The following is a 26,162-nucleotide window of genomic DNA, read 5'->3' on the forward strand; positions in this document are numbered from 1 at the left end:
CCCCCGTTCTTCCCCACAGTGGCCCTTTTCTCCCTGGTGGGCTTCACCCAGATGACCATCTGGGCCAAGGGCAAGCACCGCAGCTACCTGAAGGAGTTCCGTGACTACCCACCCCTGCGCATGCCCATCATCCCCTTCCTGCTCTGAGCCGCTCAGCCAAGCCCAGCTGTCGTCCCCAACCCCAGTGTCATTCTGGAGGAGGAGAGGGGGCCACAGCTCTCCAGTACCTGGAATAAAAGCTGCCTGTCCCTGTCGGACTCCATCCCTGTGTGTTTCTTCTATGGGCTTGGGGACCACCAGGCAGCACCTCTGCAGTAAGAGTGGGCTCAGCTGAGGAGCCTCGAGGCTTTTATTTCTTTGGTCCACAGGGTTGGGGGTGGATCCCCTATAGAGCCACCTCTCCGGGCCCCTGGCCCCTGGCCGCCTCTGCCTCCCTCTTCTCACGCCGCTTCTTCCGCTGGAGCAGCCGCCGCTCGCGTTCATACTCCTTCATGCGCATCACGTAGCTGGGGCAGAGCACAAGGAGGGTCACCAGGCTCTCTGGCCAGCACATGGCTCTCCCACAGCCCTGGGAAGTGGATGGGACTGGGACAGTGTCCCAGAGCACCCGTGTGCCTGTGGTTCCTGTCGGGAGCGCCCAAGCAGGTGCTGGCCGCTCTGACTCCACCCATTGCCTCCTTGGTGGCCACCAGGGAGCCCCAGGGAAGGGCAGGGGCCTCCCGCTGGAACCCAGGCTGGGCCACTCCTCAGGTGGCTTCAGCCCTCTGCCCCACCCAGGTTTTTCCTCTGTGCCCACCCAGCAGGGCCCTGGAGAGTGTCTTTTGGACTAAGGTGGCGCCTGGCTGGAAACCTCAGCTAGTTCACTGTTCTTGGCTTCTGGAGCCTCACCCTGCTGGGGGCCAGGGGTGTGGCAGGGGCTTGGGGTGGGCCTGGGGCTCACTCGAGGTGCTCGCAGTAGTTCCAGTCGTGCTGCTCGTGCTTGCAGGCCAGGAAGTTGGGGAAGCTGTCACGCTTGCACTTGAGCAGCCGGATGAGGTAGTGGGCGCAGTAGTCCCGCTGCTGGAGCGTCAGCTGCGCGTCGTTCATCTCCTGCTGCGTCGCCACCATCTCTGCGGGGAGCAGGCGGGGCTCAGCCAGGCGGCCTTGCCTGGGTCCTAACTGCCAGAGGCTCCCCAGTGGATCGATGCATGCGACATCAGGGAGCCACATCACAGGGGTGTCCCCCCTGGACGACTGGGTGGCAGATGGCAGTGGATTAGGGCCATCCTCTGACAGATGCAGTATCTTAAAGGGGTTCCTTTTTTCTAATTTGCATAAAGGCAACCCAGACACTGAGGCCCAGAAGGAGAGGGGTGGCTCCCTCGCCATCGCCTGCCAGGGCACGGCAATATCTCTTGATGGCTCCCCCAGGGATACCCTCCCTCCACGGCCGTCCGGACAGTCCCACTCTGCAGAGCCCGAGCTCAGGAACCACGCTCTCCTGCACCACAGAATGCACTGTCAGGTAACGCAACTTACCTGAGCACGAACTGGGCTAATAACACCTGTGAAGTACTTAGGCGCGTGCCTCCAAGGACAGCCAGACTAGCTGTGGGCCCTGGAGCCCCACCCACGTAGCAAAACCTGACCCGGGACAAAATCAACTTCAGGAGGAGGCCAACTGGGGCAGTTAGGAATCACGGGCACACACCCCAGCCTGTGCCTGCCGTGCCCAGCAATCCTGCGCTCCTTCCCGGCCACCTTCCTCAGCTCTCTGCCCCTCTCTCTTAGCCCAGCAGGAGCCACTTAGGACCCAGCCTTCCGCACCCTCCTTACTGCGACACCTTTCTTGGTCCTGGCTCATTTCTCTCTGCCCAAGGGAGAAAGGTGTGTGCACGTCTCAGCTGACTCCCTCATCTCACTCAGGCCCAGCTCCTCCTCTCCTGCCCCCGTATCCCACTCTCTTCTGGCTTCCACCCCACCCCACCACTGTCCAGACACCCCAGCACACACACTAGGCTTCCTCAGCCTCTCATTTGCTTTCTTTCTCCTCCTGTGGCTCCTCCTGCAGCGCACCTTCCCCAGGTCTCCTCCCATCGCTGAGCTGCCAAACACTGGCATTCCAAGAGCCCTTTGCCTGATCGCCACCCCGTATGCTGAAAAGCCCAACGCGGTCCCTGCACCCTATACCTCATCTGAGGCCTGGGCATCCACCTGCAGCCCTCTGCCAGTTCCCATGTCAACTTGATGCCACCTGCCCCTGGCGCTCCAGTCAGCCACGCTAGACGCCTCCCTCTTTTGTATCTTACAGTCACACAACTTATAGTCAGCCAGCAGCAAGGACTTCTGGGGCCCCTACTGTGTGCTAAGTGGTGGGGATACAGCAGTAAACATGACACACAAGCATCCCTGCCCTTGGGGGGAAGTGCAGAACAAATAGAATGTAGTGTCTCGCAGAATGTCTGGCAATGGTTAAGAATGAGGGAGAAAAACAATGCAAGAGAGAGCAGGAGTGTTGGGAGAGGAGCATGAGAAAGCGAGGGAGTGAGTTATGCAGATACCCAGGGGAAGGGCGCGCCAGGTAGCAGAACAAGTGCAAAGGCCTAGAGGTGGGAGGTTAGGGTTAGGCAGGATGCCCCAGGAGTTTCGGCCTGAGCACGAGGAAGGATGGAGTTGCCAGTTACTGGGACAGGGAGCACAGAGGGAGGGGCAGGCTTCCTGGGGTGGTCAGGAGCTGTGGTTTGTACCCACCGAGTGTGAGATGCCCGTTAACACTGCATGGAGATGCCAAGCAGGCAGTGGAATCCATGAATCTGGAGTTCAGGGTCAAGGCCCAGCTGGAGATAAAAACTTGTGAGCTCTGGTCCCCAGACAGTACTTGAAGCCAGGGGATTAGCAGAACCTCCCCCCCACCCCCCGGGGAGTGGTGGACAGAAGAGAGAGGGCCTGAGCCTTGCAGCATTGCAAACGGGAGGTGAGGAATTATCAGTGAAGCCCCCAGTGAGGTGCGGTCCTGGGAGCCAGGTGAGGAGGGGCTTCCAGGAGGTGGCAGCATCAGCTGTACTTGATCAACTGTGCTTCTAGCTTCTCAAGGCTAGGTAAGAGCTGAGGACTGACAATGGTGTTCACCGATATAGTTGGTGGAAGCTGCTTAGAGACAGGTGCCAAGAAGGGGGAAGAGGTGAGTTTAATCAGGGTAAGCAAGAGAGAAGAGGGGGGGTTGCTGGCGTTTGCAAAGCAGGGTGCCATGGACTGTAGGTTCAGCTGGGGCTGAAGGGCTACCTGGAGGCGGAACACTTGAGTGGTTATAGCACCTCCCAACATTCTCTCAAATCCAACCTCTCTGCACCCCCACCGCTTAGTGGTCTTCCTGTCTGAAAGTTGTCGCCCACCCAGCAGACAGCGGGAACTTCTGACAAAGCAAATCTGATCGTGTCCCTCCCTCCTCTGCTTCCAAGCACTGGCTCTCCCCTCTTTGGTTAACTCCTACTTATCCTCCTTCGGGTCTTTGCTTCCAGCCATTGCCCCCTGGAAGCCTGCCTTGTTACCCCCCAGGAGCTGCCCCCGAAATCTGCCTCGTTCCACTATCTTCCCCACGGGGCTGAGAGTTCCCTGAAGACAGTGCTTGGATACCCCCAGTTCCCTGCTGCAACCAAGGTGCCCAAAGCGGAACCTGGTCCAGAACTGGCGCTCGATATGCCTGTGATATCTACTACATTAAAAATAAAAGCATCACGCAGGATAGTCTGCACGGCGCAAGCCACGGTTTTCTTGTGCATACCTAAAAATAGCTGCGACATCGGGACGGGGTACGACGAACGTGTCCCTTCTGTGCTAAACCCTGCACGGCGCCCACTGTCCCAGGACAAAGCCCCGCTCCGAGCGCCTCACTCCTCTCCGCTCTCTGCGCCCGGGTTTGCTCCAGCCGTGCCCTCGGCCGGGGACGCCTGCACACTCAGGCAGGGCCCCGAGCGTCCCCCGGACTCCTCCGGGCCGCAGCCGGAGCTGACCACAGACACAAGGCGCGAACCTCGAGCCCAGCCCTGGGGACCCCGGGGTTCGGGGTCCCGCGCCCCGCTCCCGCCCGCCGCGCCTGCGCACTGGGCCTCACCGCGCTCCTTGCGCTCGGGGAAGCCGTAGTGCGGCGGGAAGGTGGGCATCCGCAGGGGGTCGGGCTCCACCGAGGAATCGCCCAGGTAGCGGCGAACCAGGTGAGCCCCCATGGCTGCTGTCGCGGCAGGTTTCCGCGGCCGCCGAGGGTCACCCCACTCCCACCCGGAAGCACTGCCCCCTTCTCCAGCCACGGCTTCCGGGTCGCTCGGGACGCTGTGGGGATGATAGAGATTCCAGAGGGTTCGCCTTCCGCCACCTGGCGGTCAGGAAGAAGCATGACAGGTGCGGCGCCCCCTCGCGGGATAGAGTCGGACCCCAGAGGGAACGTCCCTGAATCTGGAAATCCATCTGGGTTGGAGAGAGGGGAGCGAGCTGGGCCCGCGGCCTCCCTCAGCCATATCGGGGGCGCTCCTGGTAGCCCGAGTATAGAGCACAAATGAAAATTATTTTTCAAAAAAACGTTTTTCTTTGAAAACATTTGAATTTCTCTCAGTAAAACCACTCAATACTGACACTATAGTGAACATCATAATTGTTAATGAAATTATTTAAAGTAAATATTGTGATTGGTTGAATTTAATTTAAATAAACAAATTAAAGTTATCTATAAATAACATTATTTAAAGCTGAAAATTTAAATACTATTGAATATATTATATAATATATATATTTTTTCATCTGGCAAAGCATTTATTGGGCATCTACTGTATACTGGGTCCAGTGGTCAACAAGGCAGATATAGTGCCTGCGTTGTGCAGCTACAGTCTAATGGGAGAGGAAAACGTTGTATAAGAAATTATGCAAATAGAATAGATTCAAAAATTGTGATATGAGGGGCCCATGAGAGAGGAGAAGGAGGAAATGACTTAAGTTTGGATGGTTGGGGGGTATAAAGGGATTTCCACTCATTTTTTAAAAAAAATAATTTTTAGAGATGGGGTCTCTGTCACCTAGGCTGGAGTGCAGTAGCACCATCATAGTTCACTGCGGCCTTGAACTCCTGGGCTCAAGTGATCCTCCTGCCTCAGACTTCCAAGTAGCTGGGACTACAGGTGCAAGCCATCACGCCTGGCTCCACTCCTCCTTAAGAGCATGAGTGTCTTGCCTTTTAGGGAACACACTGGATTTTCATGCATTTTTTTCCTTTTATTTTTAGTTGACATGTAATAATTGCACATATTTATGGGATACAGTGATATTTTGATACCTGTATACAATGTGTAATGATTAAATCAAGCTAGCATATCCATCACCTTAAATATTTATCATTTCTTTGTCTCATGGAAATTCAAAATCCTGTTTTCCAGTCTTTGGAAAATATGCACTAAATTGTTGTTAACCATATTCACCTTATAGTGCTGCAGAGCACTAGAACTTACTGCTCCTAGCCAGCTGTAATTTTGTATCTGTTAACCAACCCCTCTCAATCCTCCCCTCTCTCCTCTCCTTCCTAGCCTGTTATAACCACTAGTCTCTCTACTCTCATAAACTCATTTATTTTAGGCTCCCACATGTGAGTGAGAACGATTTATCTTCCTGCGTCTGACTTATTTCACTTAACCTAAGAGTCACTCGTGCTGCTTCAAATGACAAGGTTTCGTTCTTTTCCATGGCTGAATAGTATTCCATTATGTAATATATGCCACACTTCATTCATTCATCCAATGATGGGCACTTGGGTTGATTCCATATCTTGGCTATTGTGAACAGTGCTGTGGTAAACATGGGGGTGCAGGTATCTTTTTGATACACTGATTTCCTTTCCTTTGGGTATATACCTAGCAGTTAGACTGCCGGATCATATGGTAGTTCTATTTTTAGCTTTTTTAGAAACTTCCATACTGCTTTTCATAACAGCTGTACTAGTTTACTAAAAACAATGTATAAGAGTTCCCTTTTCTCTGAATCCTTGCCAGTGTTTGTTATTTTTTTGTCTTTTTGATGATAGCCATTCTAACTGGAGTGAGATGATATCTCATGGTGATTTTGATTTGCATTTCCATGATGCTTAGTGACGTTAAGTCTTTTTCTGTATACATGTTGGCTGTTTGTATGTTTTCTTTTGAGAAATGTCTATTCATGTCCTTTGCCCACTTATTAATGTGGTATTTGTTTTTTTCCTATTGAGTTGTTTGCATTCCTTGTATATTCTGGATATTAGTCCCTTGTTAGATGAATAATTTGCAATGTTTTTTCCTATTCTACAGGCTGTCTCCTTGAAAGGGTGTGAGATTCACATGCAGGCAGAGAAAGGGGCAATTATGTCCTGTGAGTTTATTTCTCTTACGTTCTGTTTGATAGTTTATTTTCCTCTGTTAGGTTATTAGTAAGACCACCTTTCACTCCTCACTCTGTTAATTGTTTTCTTTGCTGTGCAGAGGTTTTTAGTTTGATGTAGTCTCATGTATCTATTTTTTTTGATAGAAAGGCAACTTTAGTAGAAATACTTGTATCTTTATACTTTTACAGAGTTGAATAACATAAAGCAATAGCAACATCTTTCCAATATTTCCTGTAGAATAAATCAACAAGGTAATAGTTGATAATCCCATACCTCTATAGCTTTGATGAACAATAATAATATTGTAAAGGGACTATATGAAATGACCCTAGTCCAAACCTAGATTCCAAACCAGAACTTTTTTTTTTTTATTTCAGCTTATTATGGGGGTACAAAAGCTCAGGTTATATATACTGCCCATGTCCCACCCATCCCTCTGAATCAGAGCCTCAAGCGTGTCCATTCCCCAGACAGTCCGCCTGGTACTCACTATGTAATCATACCTCCATCCCCTCCCCCCACTCCCCACCTCCCAGAGTCAGCACCTTCAAACATGGCCATTCCCCAGACGGTGCACAACGCACTCATCATGTAGGCATACACCCATCCCCTCCCCCCACCCCCTGCCTCAGTCTGATATCCAGTTGGTATCATTCCCCAATGTGCATTTAGGTGATGATCAGGGAAACCAATTTTCTGGTGAGTACATGTGATGCTTGTTTTTCCGTTCTTGGGATACTTCACTTGGTATAATGGGTTCCAACTCTCTCCAGGAGAACCAAAGAGATGTCGTATCACCATTATTTCTTATAGCTGAGTAATACTCCATGGTATACATATACCACAATTTACTAATCCATTCGTGAATTGATGGGCAGTTGGGTTGCTTCCACATCTTTGCAATTGTGAATTGTGCTGCTATAAACATTCAGGTGCAGGTGTCTTTTTTATAGAATGACTTTTGTTCATCTGGGTAGATGCCCAATAATGGGATTGCTGGATCGAATGGTATGTCTACTTGAATCTGTTTAAGGTATCTCCATATTGTTTTCCATAGGGGTTGCACTAGTTTACAGTCCCACCAGCAGTGTATGAGTGTTCCTGTCTCTCTGCATCCACGTCAACATGTATTGTTTAGGGACTTTTTGATAAAGGCCATTCTCACTGGGGTTAAGTGGTATCTCATTGTGGTTTTGATTTGCATTTCCCTGATGATTAGAGATGTTGAACATTTTTTCATATGTTTGTTAGCCATTTTTATATCTTCTTTTGAAAAACTTCTATTCATGTCCTTTGCCCACTTTTTGATAGGGTTGTTCAAGTTTTTCTTACTGATTTTCCTGAGTTCTAAATATATTCTTGTTATAAGTCCTTTGTCTGATGTGTAGTATGCGAAAATTTTTTCCCATTCTGTAGGCTGTCTGTTTACTCTCATGACTGTTTCCTTGGCTGTGCAGAAGCTTTTTAATTTGATCAGGTCCCATTTATTTATTTTTGTTGTTGCTGTGATTGCCTTAGGGGTCTTCATAAATTCTTTCCCTAGGCCAATGTCTGTAAGAGTCTTTCCTACATTTTCTTCTAGAATTTTAATAGTTTCCCTCCTAATGTTTAAGTCTGTTATTCACCATGATTTGATTTTTGTGCGAGGTGAAAGCTGTGGGTCCTGTTTTAGTCTTCTACATGTGGCTATCCAGTTTTCCCAGCACCATTTATTAAATAAGGGATCTTGAGGCCGGGCGCGGTGGCTCACGCCTGTAATCCTAGCTCTGGGAGGCCGAGGCGGGTGGATCGCTCGAGGTCAGGAGTTCGAGACCAGCCTGAGCAAGAGTGAGACCCCGTCTCTACTAAAAATAGAAAGAAATTATCTGGCCAACTAAAAATATATATACAAAAAAATTAGCCGGGCATGGTGGCTCATGCCTGTAGTCCCAGCTACTCGGGAGGCTGAGGCAGTAGGATCGCTTAAGCCCAGGAGTCTGAGGTTGCTGTGAGCTAGGCTGACGCCACGGCACTCACTCTAGCCCGGGCAACAAAGTGAGACTCTGTCTCAAAAAAAAAAAAAAATAAAAAAAAAATAAATAAATAAATAAGGGATCTTTTCCCCAGAGTATGTTTTTGTCTGCTTTGTCAAAGATTAGATGGCTATATGAGGATGGTTTTATATTTGGATTTTCTGTTGTGTTCCACTGGTCTATGTCCCTGCACTTGTGCCAATACCAAGCAGTTTTAATAATCACAGCTTTGTAGTATAGTTTGAAGTTTGGCAAATTGATACCTCCCATTTTGTTTTTGTTGCTTAAAATTGATTTTGCTAAACGGAGTCTTCTCTGGTTCCATACAAAGCGTAAAATTATTCATTCTATATCTGTGAAAAATGATGTTGGTAATTTAATAGGGATTGCATTGAATCTGTAGATAACTTTGGGCAGTATAGACATTTTAACAATGTTGATTCTTCCAATCCACGAGCATGGTATGGTTTTCCACCTACTTACATGTTCTGCGATTTCCTTCCTCAGTGTTTCGTAGTTCTCCCTATAGAGGTCCTTTACCTCCTTAGTTAAATATATTCCTAGGTATTTTATTTTCTTTGTTGCTATTTTGAAGGGTATTGAGTCCTTAATTTGGTTCTCCGTTTGACTGTTATTGGCATATATGAATGCCTCTGATTTGTGTGTATTGATTTTGTATCCCGAGACTTTACTGAATTCGCTGATCAATTCCAGGAGTCTCTTGGTTGAATCCTTGGGGTTTTCTAGATATAACATTGTATCATCAGCAAAGAGTGAGAGTTTGATCTCTTCTTTCCCTATTTGGACTCCCTTGATTCTGCTCTCTTGCCTGATAGCTCTCGCAAGGACTTCCAATACTATGTTGAAAAGTAATGGGGACAGTGGGCAGCCTTGTCTGGTTCCAGTTTGAAGTGGGAATGCTTTCAATTTTTCCCCATTCAGTATGATGTTGGCTGTAGGTTTGTCATATATGGCTTGTATCATTTTTAGATAGGCCATGTCTATGCCTATTTTGTTAAGTGTTCTGATCATAAAACGGTGTTGAATTTTGTCAAATGCTTTTTCTGCATCTATTGAGAGGATCATATGATCTTTATTTTTGCTTCTATTTATGTGGTGAATTACATTTATAGATTTGTGTATGTTAAACCATCCCTGCATCTCTGGGATGAAGCCCACTTGGTCGTGATGGATTATTTTTTTGATAAGCACTTGGATTTGATTTGTTAGGATTTTATTGAGAATTTTTGCATCTATATTCATAAGGGATATTGATCTGTAGTTTTCTTTTTTTGTTGCATCCTTTCCTGGTTTTGGTATTAAAATTATGTTGGCTTGGTAAAATGTGTTGGGGAGAATTCCATCCTTCTTGATATTGGATAATAGTTTATGTAGGATGGGCACCAGTTCTTCTTTGTAGGTATGGTAAAATTCACGTGTGAACCCATGTGGTCCAGGGCTTTTCTTTTTGGGAAGGTTTTTTATTGCTGTTTCGATTTCAGATCTAGATATTGGTCTATTCAGGAATTCTATTTCTTCCTGGTTGAGCCTGGGAAGGCTGTGTGTTTCTAAAAATTTGTCCATTTCCTCTTCATTTTCCAATTTGTGTGCATAAAGATTTTTGTAAAAATCATAGATGATGTCATGTATCTCTGTGGCATCGGTCGTGATTTCTCCTGTCATGTTCCTGATGGAGGTTATTAGAGTTTTTTCTTTTCTGCTCTTGGTTAGCCTAGCCAGAGGTGTGTCAATCTTGTTTATTTTTTCAAAGAACCAACTTTTTGTTTTATTAATCTCCCTTATGGTTTCTTTGTTGTCCTTTTCATTCAGTTCTGACTTGATCTTAATAATTTCTCTCCTTCTGCTGGGTTTGGGGTCGGTCTGTTCTTCCTTCTCCAGCTCTTTGAGTCTATTCATTAGATTGTCTATTTGTAAGTTTTCTGTCTTTTTGATATAGGCATTTATGGAAATAAATTTTCCTCTCAGGACTGCTTTAGCTGTGTCCCAAAGATTTTGATAAGTTTTGTCTCCTTTGTCATTTAATTCAAAGAATCTTTTTATTTCCATCTTGATTTCTTCATTTATAAAATAATCATTCAGGAGAAGGTTGTTTAGCTTCCATGACTTTGAGTAGGAATGAGAATTTCTGTTATTATTACTTTTATTCTGCTGTGATCTGAGAAGATGCATGGTATAATTTCTATTTTTTTAAATTTTTTAAGACATGCTTTATGTCCTAGGATATGGTCAATCTTGGAGAATGTCCCATGAGCTGATGAGAAGAAAGTATATTCAGTGGATTTCGGGTAGAATGTCCTGTAGATGTCAGTCAGGCCCATTTGTTCTAGCATTCTATTTAAGTCCATTATTTCTTTGTTTATTTTTTGTTTGGAGGACCTGTCCTGTACTGTCAGTGGCATGTTAAACTCTCCGACTATTAATGTGTTGTTGTCTATCATTTTGTTCAAATCAAGTAGGGTTTGCTTTATGAATCTGGGTGCACCTAAGTTGGGTGCATATATATTAAGTATAGTTATGTCTTCTTGTTGAATTGTACCCTTCACCAGTATATAGTAACCATCTTTGTCTTTCATTACTTTTATTGATTTAAAAACTAAGTTATTGGAGATTAAAACCGCGACGCCAGCTTTCTTTTGGCTTCCATTTGCTTGAAAGATTGATTTCCACCCTTTTATTTTCAGTCTAAATGCATCCTTGCAGGTTAGATGAGTTTCCTGAAGACAGCAGATACTTGGCTTGTATTTTTTTAACCATTGGGCCAGTCTATGTCTCTTGAGTGGAGAATTCAATCCATTCACATTTAATGAGAGAATTGATAAGTGAGACTGATTTCTGTTCCTTATGTTGGGTTGAATTTCATTATTCTGTTTTCTCACTTGAGCCATTGTGATAACTGGGTTTTTATCTTCTCTTGAATAGTTTTATATTCATGGGTCTTTCTTGTGCTGGTCCGTGTGTAGCTCTGTTTTGAGTACTTCTTGGAGAGCTGGTCTTGTCTTGGTGAATTCTCTGAGTTTTTGTTTATCTGAGAATGTCTTAATTTTACCTTCATATATAAAGCTGAGCTTAGCTGGGTATAAGATTCTAGGCTGTGCACAATTCTGTTTCAGAAGAGTGAGAATGGGGCCCCTGTCTCTTCTTGCTTGTAAGGTTTCAGTTGAGAAATCTGGCGTAATTCGGATGGATTTTCCTTTGTATGTTACTTGTTTCTTTCTCCTTACAGCTCGAAGGAGGGCCTCTTTAGTGGAAATTTTGGTCAGTCTGACAACTGCATGACATGGTGTCTTCCTATTTGGTATGAATCTCCCAGGGGTTCTTTGAGCTTCTTGAACCTGTATATCTAGAGTTTTGGCAAAGCCTGGGAAATTTTCCTCAATTATGTCTTCAAATAGCTTATCCAACCCTTGCTTATTGTCTTCTTCACCCTCAGGAATGCCGATAACTCTCACGTTAGGCTTCTTCACATAATCCCACATTTCTTGTAGACTCTGGTCTTTTCTCTTATTTCTTTGCTCCATCTCTGTGACTGACTTATTTAATTGGAAAGTGTTATCTTTGATCTCTGAGATTCTTTCTTCTGTTTGATCTACCCTGCTCTTGAGACTTGCCACTGTGTTTTGTAGCTCCCTGAATAAATTCTTCATTTCCAGGAGTTCAGTTTGATTTTTCTTCAATATTTTGATTTCTTTAGTGAATTTTTCTTCCAAGTCCTGGATCTTTTTTGTGGTTTCTTTGTGTTGGTTATCCATTTTTTCTTGCATAATATTCAGCTTATTTATGATCCATGTTTGAAATTCTTCCTGTGACATGTTGCTATTTCGAGTCTGGTTTGTGTCAATTGGTGGAGAACTAGTAGTCCTCTTTGAAGGCAAGGTTTCAGCTTGATTCTTTATACTCCCAGAGGTCTTTTGCTGAGCCCTTCCCATCTGGATCAATGCTTAGGTCCCTTCTTTCAGCTTTAGGCTGGACAGAGGCATGCCGTGCATGCTGATCTTGGGCTGTGCAGCAGCCCAGGTAAGCTGCCTCCTCTGTCACTAGGGGGAGCCCTTCACGTGTTGTTCAGGATTTTGCTACCTCATCTGGGGGGCTGCTCCTGTTGGGTCCAGCCCCAGAGAATTAATTTGACCTGAAACCGGTTTGAGAGTTCAGTCACTGCGCTGTTCTAATTGCAGACAGAAAGTGACTTTTTCCTTGCCTCTTCCTCTCCCGAGGTGGGTTCTGCCTCTCTCTGCGTGAAAGACAGTGGGTAGGGGGAGGTGGGTGCCCCCATTTGCCCAGCACCCCGGCTGCTGCAGCTCCCAGGGGTGACGTTCCGCCCTGCCCCAATGTCCGCAAGGTCCACGCTCCACTCCCTCGCAATTGGGGAAGCACTCAATGTTCACACAAAGGCGGAGCTCCTAGTGGGGGTCCACGGATTAGGGGATGGAGCCGCCTATGGAGCCGCCTGGTTCCCAATCGCTCTGCAGAGGCTAGGCTATGGACCCCAACAATGGTGGCTGCCCGCCCGCCGATCGCTGGCACTGGGGGTGAATGTTCAGGGTCCCAGGGGCCAGAGGAGCCAGGGATTGAGGGAGCCCAGCTGCCCATGTAAAGGAGACAGTTTGGCTTCCCCCAGGTGTCTTTCGCTGCAACCTAGCGCAAACCCTCTCCCGCCAGTTGCAGTCCACCCACAGAGCTCTGGGGTCCAAAATGCCTCTCGCTATTGTCTCCTCTCCACAGAGCCCCGCATCTCCCACAGTGATTCCGCACCGGCCTCAGGCAGATCCCTAATTGAGTGGGTGTGGAGGTCAGTGGCGAAATAGGCCACTTTCCTGTGGGGCTGAACCCACCTCACCTGCAGCTGTCCCATGCTCCCCTCTCTATTGTCCATCCGGCACTCTCCAGATTTTCACGATCTGATTTCCCGTTCACCTCAGTCTTTTCTTGCTCTCTGTGTCCCACGCTGATTCTCCGTGGATTCACACCGCTGTTCTTGTGGGGGAGCGATCCTCTAGCGTTGTGGCAGACTGAGATCCATGCCTTCCTCTCCAGGAGCACAAATCCAGGAGGTCACCACCACTCCACCATCATAGGACTTTTTTTTTTCTGTTGGAAGATTTTTTGTTGCTGCTTCAGTTTTGGTACTTGATATTGGTTTGTTCAAGAATTCCATTTCTTCTTGATTGAGCCCAGGGGGGCTGTCTGTTTCTAAGAATTTGTCCATTTCCTCCACATTTCCAGGTTATGTGCATAAAGATTTTCATAGTATTCAGAGATGATAGTTTGTATTTCCATGGTATCAGTTGTAATTTCTCCTTTTTCATTCCTAATTGAGATTGTTAGTGTCCTTTCTTTTCTGCTTCTGCTTAATCTGGTAAGAAGCATGTCAGTTTTGTTTATCTTTTCAAAGAACCAACTGTTTGTTTCATTAATCTTCTGTATAGTTCTTTTATTATCAATTTCATTTAGCTCTGCTCTGATCTTGGTTATTTCTTTGCTTCTGCTGTGTTTGGGAATGCTTTGCTCATCCTTTTCCAGGTCTTTGAGACAATTCATCATTATATTATTGATTTGTGAACTTTCTGTCTTCTGAATGTAGACATTTATGGCTATGAACTTTCCTCTCAGGACTACTTTAGTTGTATCCCACAGATTTTGATAACTTGTGTCACCTTCATCATTTAGTTCAAAGAATCTTTTGATTTTCATTTTAATTTCCTCCTTGACCTATCATTCAGCACTAGGTTGTTTAGTTTCCATGACTTTGTATAGAGATGAGTGTTTCTGTTGGAGTTTATTTCTTTTTTTTTTTTTTTTTTTTTTTGAGACAGAGTCTCACTTTGTTGCCCGGGCTAGAGTGAGTGCCGTGGCATCAGCCTAGCTCACAGCAACCTCAGACTCCTGGGCTTAAGCGATCCTACTGCCTCAGCCTCCCGAGTAGCTGGGACTACAGGCATGAGCCACCATGCCCGGCTAATTTTTTTGTATATATATTTTTAGTTGGCCAGATAATTTCTTTCTATTTTTAGTAGAGACGGGGTCTCACTCTTGCTCAGGCTGGTCTCGAACTCCTGACCTCGAGCGATCCACCCGCCTCGGCCTCCCAGAGCTAGGATTACAGGCGTGAGCCACCGCGCCCGGCCTTGTTGGAGTTTATTTCTAATTTTTTTCACTGTTGTCTGAGAAGACGCATGGCATAATTTCTACATTGAGCCATGTTTTGTGGCCTAGGATGTGGTCAATCTTAGAGACTGTCCCGTGGACTGATGAGAAGAACATATTTTCAGTGGTTTTTGGGTAGATAGTTCTGTAAATGTCTATTAGGCCCATTTGTTCTAGAGTTCTGCTTAAGTCCATTGTTTCTTTATGTACTGTTTGGAGAATCTGTCCTATTCTGATAGAGGGGTGTTGAAGTCCCTGGCTATTATGGTACTGCTGCTTGTCATTTTGTTTAGATCAAGTAGGATTCGCTTTATGAATCTGGGTGCTCCTGTGATAGGTGTATAAATATTTAGAATTGTCATGTCTTCTTGTTGAATTGTTCCCTTTACCATTATATAGTGACCATCTTTGTCTTTCATTTCTTTTGTTGATTTGAAAACTAAGTTATCTGATGTTAGAAATGCTATACCAGGCTTCTTTTGGTTTCCATTTGCATGGAATATTGTTTTTCATCTCTTCACCTGGAGTCTAAATGAGTCCTTGTGGGTTAGATGTGTTTCGTGAAGACAGGAGACACCTGACTTGTATATATTCATCCATTCAGCCAGCCTGTGTCTCTTCAGTGGGCAGTTAAAGCCATTCAGATTTATTGAAAAAACTGACAAGTGGGGTAGATTTCTGTTCATCCTGTTGAGTAGGACTTTGTTGCTTTACTTTATTTCTTGAGCCATTGCGGTATCTGGTCTTTGACCTTTAGCTTTTGGGTGATTTTACACCAGTGACTGTTTATTGTGCTGATCTGTGTATAATGAAGTTCTGAGTACTTCCTACAGGGAAGGTCTTATCTTGACAAGCTCCCTCAGTGTTTGCTCATCTTAGAAAGACTTTGTTTCCCCCTCATATACGTTACTTAGTTTTGCAAGATACAGAATTCTAGGCTGGCCATTATTCTGTTTGAGAAGACTAAGAATGGGACCCCAATCCCTTCTGGCTTGAAAGGTCTCAGGGACTAAGGAAAATCAGAAAGAAAAAAAATCAAACAGCCCCATTAAGAAGTGGGCAAAGGACATGAACAGAAACTTTTCAGAAGAAGACAGACTAATGCCTAACAAATGTGAAAAAATGCTCAACATCTCTAATTATCAGGGAAATGCAAATCAAAACCACAATGAGATACCACTTAATTCCAGTGAGAATGGCTTTTATCAAAAAGTTCCAAAACAATAAATGTTGGCGTGGATGTGGAGAGATAGAACACTCATGCACTGCTGGTGGGACTGCAGACTAGTCCAACCTGTATGGAAAGTAATATGGAGACACCCCAAACAACTGAAAGTAGAACTACCATTTGATCCAGCAATCCCACTACTGGACATCCACCCAAAGGAACAAAAGACATTCTATAAAAAAATATATCTGCACTACAATGTTTATAGCAGCACGATTCACAATTGCAAAGATGTGGAAACAACCCAAGTGCCCATCAATACATGAGTGGATTAATAAAATGTGGTATATGTGTACCATGGAGTTCTACTCATCATTTTCACTTCTTCTTCTGTGTGACATGGCTACTTCTCTCTCTCCCCACTAACTCCCTTTTTTCTCTTACTTTCCTTTCTTTCTTCCTTTCCTTTCCTCTTCCTTTTCTTCCTTCCTTCCTCCTTCCCCTCCTCCCTTTCTTTTCTCTTTCTTTCTCCCTCCTGCCTTCCTTTCATTTCCCTTGCTTCCTTTCTTTCTCTTTCTTTCTTCTTTCTCTTTCTCTCCTTCCTTCTTCCTCCTTCCTTCCTTCCTCCCTTCCTCCCTCCGTTCTCTTCTCCTCTCCTTTCTTTCCTTTTCTTTTTCAGGAAAATAAATAAACTTTGTACTTCTGTCCACCCTAAACTTTGCTTGAGAATTCTTTCTCCACCCACTGTGAGCACCTTCTAAGTTTCCACCCTTTTAAGAAGATTTCTCTTTTAAAACATTAATGATAGGCCAGGTGTGGTGGCTCACGCCTGTAATCCTAGCACTCTGGGAGGCCAAGGCAGGAGGATCGCTCAAGGTCAGGAGTTTGAGACCAGCCTGAGCAAGAGCGAGACCCCGTCTCTACTTAAAATAAAAAGAAATAATATGGATAACTAGAAGTATATATAGTAAAAATTAGGCAGGCATGGTGGTGCATGCCTGTTGTCCCAGCTACTCGGGAGGCTGAGGCAGGAGGATTGCTTGAGCCCTGGAGTTTGAGGTTGCTGTGAGCTAGGCTGACACCATGGCACTCTAGCCCGGTCAACAGAATGAGACTTTGTTTTTAAAAAAAAAATTAATGATAAATGAGATAAAAATTTATAGAGGTCTTCATAGAAAATCTTGAGATTATTTTCTATTGCAATCATTTTTGTTTTCTCTCATTATGTTTGAAACAGTAATAAATGTGAAATGGGGGAAATGCACTGTACTATTTTATTAGGAACAAAACACTCAAATCATCATTAAGTACATAATATCGCATATCATCATTTTTAAAAGCTCTTTATACTGAAATAAGATACTACTTGGAGGCCAAGATTTATAATAAATAACTTTAGCTCTGAATGTCATAGTGTATTTTTAGGGTAACATTTTGGGTTTGTTTTAGCACTAAATAATAAATATTAAACCAAAGGAATATTATAAGTAATATTGATGAAATAAAATGATAATCATGAAATTTTTACCAAAGATTGATTTATCTCATTCAATTTCTTTCTTAGAGCCATCAATTCCACATCTTGTGTTCTCAGAGTCTGTTCAAGTTGTTGTTTTACTTCAACTTCTTTCATATGTTGCTCCTTTGTTGGTCTTAACTTTTCTCCAATCTCTTCAGACACTATATGATCATTTCTCCTCTTCTCTTTCTGTTGTCTTAAGGTGAATCTGCAGTTAAATATATTTTTCTTAAAATTAATTGTGTTAGAAAATGGAAAGTTTATTTTGTGATCTGGTTCATCACATATGGTTTGTTATCCTAATAAAATTTCAATGTTCTTAAATATGTTTCCTTTCCAGTTCTGAGGTTTTGAATTTGTCACTTGAATTTCTTCCAAAGGACATAGCACTTGCAAGGTAGACATGAACAAATATTCTCCCAATTGGTAAGTTTCTTTTACTAGTTACTCTGGAACTAGTTACTATGGAAAAAGATACTCAAAATTATTCAGTAAAGTTACAAGTTGAAAATTACCTCGTTTTTTACACAGTCATAATGACCCCTCAACTTGGATGGATCATTTAGAGATAACTAATTAAAAAGTTACTGTTTATAAACTAGTTGATAAATTCACTGGAAATAAATTTTCATCCTCACAAAATACTGTGGGTATTGCTAAAACTGATTTGCAGTGTAAGAGAACACCTTCAGATGTCTTTCACACAACATGTACCTACGGATTACTGTAATTCAAGTCTAGGCTAAGGAGACTAATATCTGCTACCCGAATGTTTCTATGTTTCTTTTTTTGGAAACAATTTCAAATTATTTTGTTGACTACTATGTATTTTATAAACAACTTTAAAATCCCTTTTGGAAAAAAACAAGGTCTAATATTTATTTAAATGATAAGGAATAATATGTGTTTTCAATATAGAACTTTAAATTAATTTTATCTGTTAGGAGAGAGAGATGTTGAATAAGCTAATAAATAATCACTTCCCATCTTACCTTTTATTCCCTGCATATTAAGAACAAAAGTGTGTAATTTTTTAAAGAAATTTCTTCTGGGTTGAGAAAAATGGCCAATTCATACTCTATCAGTTGAACTGTAAATTAGTATAAACTTTCTTGAGCACGATTTAGGAATAGTGATCCAAGACATTTTTAAAAGATTCCAGTACAGGCCGGGCGCGGTGGCTCATGCCTGTAATCCTAGCACTCTGGGAGGCCAAGATGGGTGGATCGCTTGAGGTCAGGAGTTCGAGACCAGCCTGAGCAAGAGTGAGACCCCGTCTCTACCAAAAATAGAAAGAAATGATTTGGACAGCTAAAAATCTATATAGAAAAAATTAGCCGGGCATGGTGGCTCATGCTTGTAGTACCAGCTACTCGGGAGGCTGAGGCAGTAGGATCGCTTGAGCCCAGGAGTTTGAGGTTGCTGTGAGCTAGGCTGACGCCACGGCACTCACTCTAGCCCAGGCAACAAAGCGAGACTCTGTCTCAAAAAAAAAAAAAAAAAAAGATTCCAGTACATTAACCAAATAATTCTATATTGAAGAATTTGTTTAAAGCAAATAATTTGAAATATAGAAAAAGATTTATATAAAAATGTTCTCACAGCATTAATTATAATACAAAAAATTTTAAACCCCAAATTTACTTTGTTAAATAAACAATGAGATTTCTCTATGGTAAACTTCTAACATAGTTATTAAAATTATGATTTAGGCCGGGCGCAGTGGCTCACGCCTGTAATCCTAGCACTCTGGGAGGCCGAAGCGGGTGGATCGCTTGAGGTCAGGAGTTCGAGACCAGCCTGAGCAAGAGCGAGACTCCTGTCTCTACTAAAAAAATAGAAAGAAATTATCTAGCCAACTAAAATATATATGGAAAAAATTAGCCGGGCATGGTGGCACATGCCTGTAGTCCCAGCTACTCGGGAGGCTGAGGCAGGAGGATCGCTTAAGCCCAGGAGTTTGAGGTTGCTGTGAGCTAGGCTGACACCACGGCATTCTAGCCCGGGCAACAAAGCGACACTCTGTCTCAAAAAAAAAAAAAAAAAAGTGAAATTATGATTTAAAAAATATGCATTTATTAGATATATTCACAGTTAGAAACTTGTTATATTATATCCAAGAATGTTACACTCCACAAGACTAAGATGATTTCTCCCCTGCTAAACCCCAGAAGGTAAGTTAGCAATTTCAAAAAATCTCCAACATATTTGTAGCTTAAAGGAAACAGTTCAAACATTTCTTTAAAACTAGAATGTCATCCCTCAAACTGCAGAGTTCTCGTTCCCACTCAAATTTTTGTCACTCTAACTCTGATTTTATTCCTTTTGTTTCAGATAGTTCCTTTTGAAGTATGCTAATCTTAGTTTCCATTTTTTTAGCTTTTTCTGTAAGTTTTTTAAGTTCTGCCATTTTTTCACATAAAAGAACTCTGGTATGTTTTTTCAGTAGCCTAAAAGAGCCTGTATCAGGGTGAAAAAAAGATAGAAATAAAATATATGGGTACTTTTTCGATATAAAGGACTGCACATTTTTACACTCACTCATTCATACACTGAATAAACATATACTGAGTGCATGCAGTGGGGAACACATTATACTAAGCTCTGCAGATCACAGAGACAGGACCTCTGCTCTTATTTAGCTTTAGTGTAGTGAAGAACAAAGACAAAAGGTGGCAATTATAAATTCAGATAGGTGCTGCGAGAAAACAGTTGTGTGATCACACAGGACGATGTGGTCCGTGTTGGGCCCAGGGAAGATGGCTCTGAGGAAGAGTTGGCTACACTGAGGAATGGAGGGTGAGAAGCGAGCGGTGAAGCAAAGGGGGAAGAAAAGCTTTCTCGCCACTCCAGGGCAGGTGCTGAAGCTCTACTGTAGTCTGCTTCTAGCCAAGGCAGAGGAACAGGTACTGAGTTTCCTTCTTACCTGAAACAACCAAAAAGATAAATAAAATAAGACAGATAAATACATTGAACAAAGATTCTTAAGACAGTGGACTTTAGGCAATGAAGACAAAGATCCCTGAGAAACAAAAAACAAAGGAAGGAAACCTTAGGAATGTCCCAGATCCCTGCTTTGACAGAGTTTTCAGGACATGACACATGGAGAAAACACTGAGGTAGACTCTGCCAGACTCCCTGAGTTGCAGTGATGAAGCTGAGAGTCTGAAAAAACCAAAGCAGACAGAGACCACAGGACAGAACACTGAAGAGGAGAGAAGAGTAGAGGAAAAGAACCCTGGAGATCTGCAGATTCCTTTTTAGGTAGTGAGCAGAGTTACGAATAGTACGTGTGTGCTAGGAAACTACTCGACACCGAGGGGAAAACCACATAAATAAATTGGAGGAAACCATGCCTGGTGCTCACACAGTGCCAAGACGTGTTCATTACCATGAGAAAGGGCCGGACAAACACAGACTTCACAAGACAATGAATCATCAAAAAGGTCTTGCCTTGCAGGTAGGGCATCATCCCAAATCATACAAGCTAGACCAGAGAAGATCAAGCTCTTTATAAGTAATTCAACTCTATCCCAATACATAACTCAAGATAAGTATAGGCATGGAAGGTGTTTTTTTTTTTTAACAACCTGAAAAGATAGAGATGTAAATTACACTGTGAGAGATGTAAACTACACTGGATAGAAATAAACACAGATTAGACATCACAAAAAATCATAAATTTGAGATGCTGTGATCTATGAGAAAACTTCAAGGAGGTAATATTTGTCCCCAAAGAGAGAGGAAGAGAGATAGAATAAAAATTTGATAAAAAACGGTCAAAAACTTTCTCAACTTAGTAAAAACTATAATCCCACAGGTGCACGATGGGTCTGGCTGGGAGAGAAGAAAAGAGGTATACTGTTGTATTTTCTTATCCCATATGTGATGTGGCATCATATTACTTGAAGGTGGACTGTGGTAAGTTAAAATCATATACTAAAACTCCTAAAGCAACAACTAAGATAGCAAAACAAAGAGTTGTAGCTAATCACCCCAAAAGAGAGATAAAAACTGAATCATAATATGTTGAAATAAAAAAGAAAAAAAAACCTGAATCATAAAAATTACTAGACTCATAGAAAAGAAAGCATAAAGAGAAAAAAACAGACAACAAAGAACAGCTGGGACTAATAGAAATCAATCAGCATGATGACAGAAAACCTAACTACATCACTAATCACATCATACATGAAACCGGTCTGAAAACACCAAGTAAAAGGCTGACTGTCAGAGTGGATAAACAAGCAAAACCCAAATACATGCTGCCTATAAGAAATGCACTTTCAATGTCAAGACACAAGTTGCATAAAAGAAGGAAAAAGACATACCACACTAACCCTTGGATAAAGAAGGCTTAGCTGGTGTGGCTGTATTAGTACCAAAGTACTGTAGATGTCATAGCAAAAGAAAATATTATCAGCAATAAACAAGGTCATTTCATAGTGATAAAAGATTCAATTAATCAAGAAAACATAATAGTCCTCAATGTTTATGCACCTAGTAACATAACAACTTCAAAATACATGAGGCAAAAAAATGACAGAATTGTGAAAAGAAATAGACAAAAATCACAAGTACGGTCTGAGATTTCAATATCCCTTAATAAAAAGGTTAAGTCCAAAGGATTTAAGACCTATAACGTATATTCCCTGACTGAAAAGCAATCAAATTAGAAATTAATAACAAAAATATCTCTGGAAAATATTCAAATATTTGGAAACTAAGTAAAACATATCTAAACCACCCTGGGTCAAAGAGGTAATGAAAAGAGAAACTAGAAAGTATTTTGACTGAATGAAAATGCAAATATAACATAGCAGAATGTTTGGAATATAGCTACAATAGTTCTTAAACAAAAATTCCTAGAACTGAATGTCTATATTAGAAGAGTCTCAAATGAATGAGCTTGATATCTACCTTAAGAAACTAAAAAAAAAAAAAAAAGAAAGAAAGAAAAAAAGAAAGAAAGAAAAGAAAGACAAATTAAATCCAAAGCAAGAGGAAAGGAAATAATAAACATCTGCTATGGTCTGAATGTCTATTTCCTTACAGCATTCCTGTGCTGAAACCTCATCACTGAGGTGATGGTATTGGAGGCAGGTCTTCTGGGGAATGACTATGTCCTGAAGGCCAAGTCCTCATGAATGGGATTAGTGCCCTTATGCAAGAGACCTCATAGAGCTCCTTCACCCCTTCTGCCATGTGATGACACAGGGGAAAAGAATGCACCTCTGAAAAGGGAAGTGGTCTGTCACCAGACACCAAATCTGCCAGTGCTTGATCTTGGAATTCATAGCTTCTAGAATGTGACAAATCAATTTCTGTTGCTTATAAACTACCCAGCATATGGCATGTTTTTGTAGCAGGCTGAAGTGGCTATGGCATCAAAGATGAAACCAACAGGGAAAATCAGTACGACCAAACACTTTGAGCAGATCCATAAATGTGATAAAAATATATCTAGCCACATTGATCAGGAAAAAGAAAAGATAAATTATTAATTTCAGAAATGAGCACTGTGACATTATTACATAGTCTACATATACTAAAAGAATAACAAAGTGATATTATAAAATTTATGTGAATAAACATGACAACTTAGATGAAGTGGAAAAATTTCTTTAAAAACAAAAATTACCAAACCTCAATCAAAAAGGACTAGATGACTTGAATTGCCCTAAAGCTATAAAATAAAAGTTGTTGTTGAAAATCTTTTTACAAAGAAAACTCCAGGCCCAGAGAGCTATGCTGGTGAACACTACCAAACGTTCTAGGAAAAAATAAAATTCTGCACAAACTCTCCCCAAAAAATAAAAAGCAAAAATACATCCCAACTCATTTCTATAATGCTAGCATTACCCTGAACTAGACAATGATATTACAAAAAAGAATACTCCCTCATGAGCATGGGTATCAAAATTCAACCATTTTTGAAGCAATCAATATATCCTCCATTAGGTCAATGAATAAAGTATGGTACAGCCATACAATGGAATATTACTCACTGCTAAGAAGAAATAGCTATCAAGGCATGAAGACACATGAAGGAACCTTAAATGCATGTTATCAAGTGAAAGAAGCCAATCTAAAACATGCTACATACTGCACAATTCCAACAATATGACATCCTGGAAACCGCAAAACTACAGATACAATTAAAAAAAATCTCTGGTTGCCAAGGGGTGGGGAAGTAAAATATCACTTCCCTGTCTACCATGCATTTTAACTGAATACCTACATAGATAAATATGGGTTTCATATTTTACATATTTTGGATTTCAGTGTACAATATTGCAAATATTAACAAAGATGAACAGAAGCTCCTGGGGATCCCCAAGAATTTATACTTCCATTTGTTCCCCTTCTTATCCACATGCAGAGAGGTTAGTTAAATGTGGTGTGTTCAATGTGATCCAATATTATAAGGCACTTACATTAAATCACGGATACACGTGTCACTATGGGTAGATCTCAAAAATAATACCTATTACGGAGCAAGTAGAAAAGCTGCTGAATGATGCATAGAGAGTACACCATTTCTATAAAATTTTAGCACCTGATAACAGGCTCAATATAATATTTATGACCATTGACATACGTACTAACATATCTTCAAAGGACATGGCCATGATATCCAGCTAATTCCAGATACTGCTTAATTTGGCACAATAGTTTTCAATACTACCAAAGGACCCTAAGGCCAAAAAGGTTCAGGATCACTGTTTCGAAGACTACGTCTACCAAATACTCATGAACAGATGATAAACTACTTTCCTGTTTTCAATGATCACGGAAATCTCCGCCCCAAGCCAACCCCGCAAAACACAGTCTGCTAGTCAGAACTCAGGACTGCCTCGATATCATCAGTGTAATGACCATCAGATGACATAACTCAAGTCAGAACATGACTGACCATGTTCGCATAAAGCCTTCCTCTAGGTAAAGGTGAGAATTGCAATCAGCATTTGAAACACTGGGAAAATCATGCCCTCTCCTAGTTCACCTCTGTCCATGCCCTAACCAAGACAGGGATTGCACACTGGGAACCCGACGGAGGCAGAAAGACCCCTTGAGCCCAGAAGTTTGAAGTTGCAGTGAGCCATGGTCGGGCCACGGCACACCGGCCTGGCAGACACGGCGAGACCTCGCCTCCACACAGCAACAGAAAAATTTACCTGATCTCGATGTTCACAGCTTCTTGTTGCGGACAGCTGTTTTTGGTCTCGCACCTTGTACTGGGAGGGGACGCTCAGTGGCCTTTGAAACAAAGCACATCATGTCTTCAAGAGGCAACCCCTGCAATGCACTTCAGTACTGTTTCTCAAGGTTAGTAAGTGGAGACTAGGCAAACTTTACATTACTAGTAGATAAAATCAACACCAGTCAGAAACAAAAGCCAATCCTCAAACGCTAATTCAAATTCCGTACCACAGTAAGACAGTGTCAAGTACCTGACAGACTCTGTGCTTAACTACAGGTCGAGTATACGTTAAAGCCCACTAAGGACAGGTGACAAAATGACTTTCAAACCATTTACTGATTTCCTGCATAATGTAAGTCACAACTCACTGGCGGACCCTCTCACTAAGGCCCCATTCTGGGGGGTGCGATTCTCTTCAGAGGCACAGGCTGCATGAGCCCATCCTCTCCCTGAACATAGACACTGAAGGGAAGCAGAGAGCACAGGGCAGGAGACACATTTGACCCAGGCTTTACTGACCGGCAACATGAAATGTAAACTATGAAACTTTAGGAATGATGACTCATTAAATGTGAGTCCAACCAAAGGCCATGAGTGTGACATTTTTCAAAATTTGAATCGCCTAATCATACGTGTCAGTTTTATGTTACGTTCCTTTTCACAAAAGGAGGGTATAAAAATGAAGGAACGAACACAATTTCAGAAATCCTTTGCGTCTATTCCAACGGCAAAGACCACCTGTAACTTACCATTCAGTTTGAGAATGTTCTGAGTTTCGTGACAACTTAAGAGATTTTTAAAATGAAATATTAAATTACGGCCCACTGGTTATAAAATGCTGTTCCAAAAAGAAAAAAATCCCTGCTGCTGTGTCATGTTAGTCATACAAAGAAGACAATGTTAAACAAGTAACTTATACATAATTTTCTTATACCCGTGTCTCCTTAATTTCACTTCCTGTAGACTTCTTCGTCTTTCTCTGATGGTGTGCCAAAGTCTTGTTTTCCTGTCAAATCCATACATTTAGTTAAAATGAGCTTAGAGCAATGCCATAAAAGCTATCATCTTCATAAAACTATACGGAAAATTAAAGATTTTTTGCTTTTGTAAATTCAGAGATGGCTAATGAAGCTTAAAGTGTAGCAGAATGTTTACTTTTAAAAAAAAATGCTCCTAATTATCTAAAACTTGAAGAAACCACTCGGGGGAGGCACTCGAGATGTCACCAGCTCCCTGGCATACAAACATCTCAAATGTTCACTCAGAAATTCACCCACCCGACAGAAATGAACACAACCATCAGACACAAAACAGAATTCAACACTACAGTGAAACACATAAAGGAACGCTGTATAGCGTCGTCTACTTCATAATATTAACAGGACCTTTTGAGTTACATGCGGAGCATGTGCTTCTTACTAATGATTGAAAAAAAAAGTCACTCTTATTTTCTGTAGCTTTAGCAGCGGACACCCTATGCCTTATATCGGAGATGCTTTCCTCTAGTAGTCTGACAACTTTCTTTCCTCTTTTAAGACCCAGGTTCCTGTGTGAAGTCCTCCTTGATTCTGGCTCTTTCCCCACAGAAACAGGCATGTCCCTCCTTGGGGCTGCCTCAGGACCTTACTGATTTCTCTACTCTAACTTCCCCACCTCAACTGTCAGTCATTTCTTTCCATGGCTGTCCCCTTTGTTCCTGGAGTGTAGGGAATAACCCTCCAAAA

General features: G+C 42.5%; 2 protein-coding genes and 1 long non-coding RNA gene across 5 annotated transcripts in view; 1 reads left to right on the plus strand and 2 right to left on the minus strand.

The window, feature by feature from the left end:
- The window catches only part of TECR (trans-2,3-enoyl-CoA reductase), a 27,386-nt gene extending 23,663 nt beyond the window's left edge, over positions 1 to 3,723 (plus strand). Inside the window, exons 13-14 of one of the 3 annotated variants that reach the window (XM_045550972.1) lie at positions 1,320 to 1,504; positions 3,498 to 3,723. In XM_045550972.1, coding sequence (XP_045406928.1) covers positions 1,320 to 1,504; positions 3,498 to 3,584 — 272 coding nt within the window. In that variant the 3' untranslated portion in view covers positions 3,585 to 3,723. Of the gene's footprint in view, positions 1 to 19; positions 263 to 1,319; positions 1,505 to 3,497 lie in introns of those variants that run through there. The other 2 variants (XM_045550992.1, XM_045550983.1) reach the window with 2 other exon arrangements.
- LOC123637869 (NADH dehydrogenase [ubiquinone] 1 beta subcomplex subunit 7-like) lies at positions 316 to 4,276 on the minus strand. The gene is made up of 3 exons (XM_045551005.1): positions 4,091 to 4,276; positions 941 to 1,109; positions 316 to 506 (listed from the first exon to the last, which is right to left on the minus strand). The coding sequence occupies exons 1-3, from the start codon at positions 4,200 to 4,202 to the stop codon at positions 386 to 388; spliced, it is 402 nt and encodes a 133-aa protein (XP_045406961.1). The 5' UTR covers positions 4,203 to 4,276; the 3' UTR covers positions 316 to 385.
- Positions 4,277 to 17,244: 12,968 nt separating this feature from the next.
- LOC123637888 lies at positions 17,245 to 25,508 on the minus strand. The gene is made up of 3 exons (XR_006735087.1): positions 25,373 to 25,508; positions 24,413 to 24,494; positions 17,245 to 17,442 (listed from the first exon to the last, which is right to left on the minus strand). It is a non-coding gene; the product is annotated as an uncharacterized LOC123637888 (long non-coding RNA).
- Between the last annotated feature and the right edge of the window lie 654 nt (positions 25,509 to 26,162).

The sequence above is a fragment of the Lemur catta genome, chromosome 1 (assembly GCF_020740605.2).
Source record: "Lemur catta isolate mLemCat1 chromosome 1, mLemCat1.pri, whole genome shotgun sequence".
In the NCBI taxonomy this organism is placed as follows: domain Eukaryota; kingdom Metazoa; phylum Chordata; class Mammalia; order Primates; family Lemuridae; genus Lemur; species Lemur catta.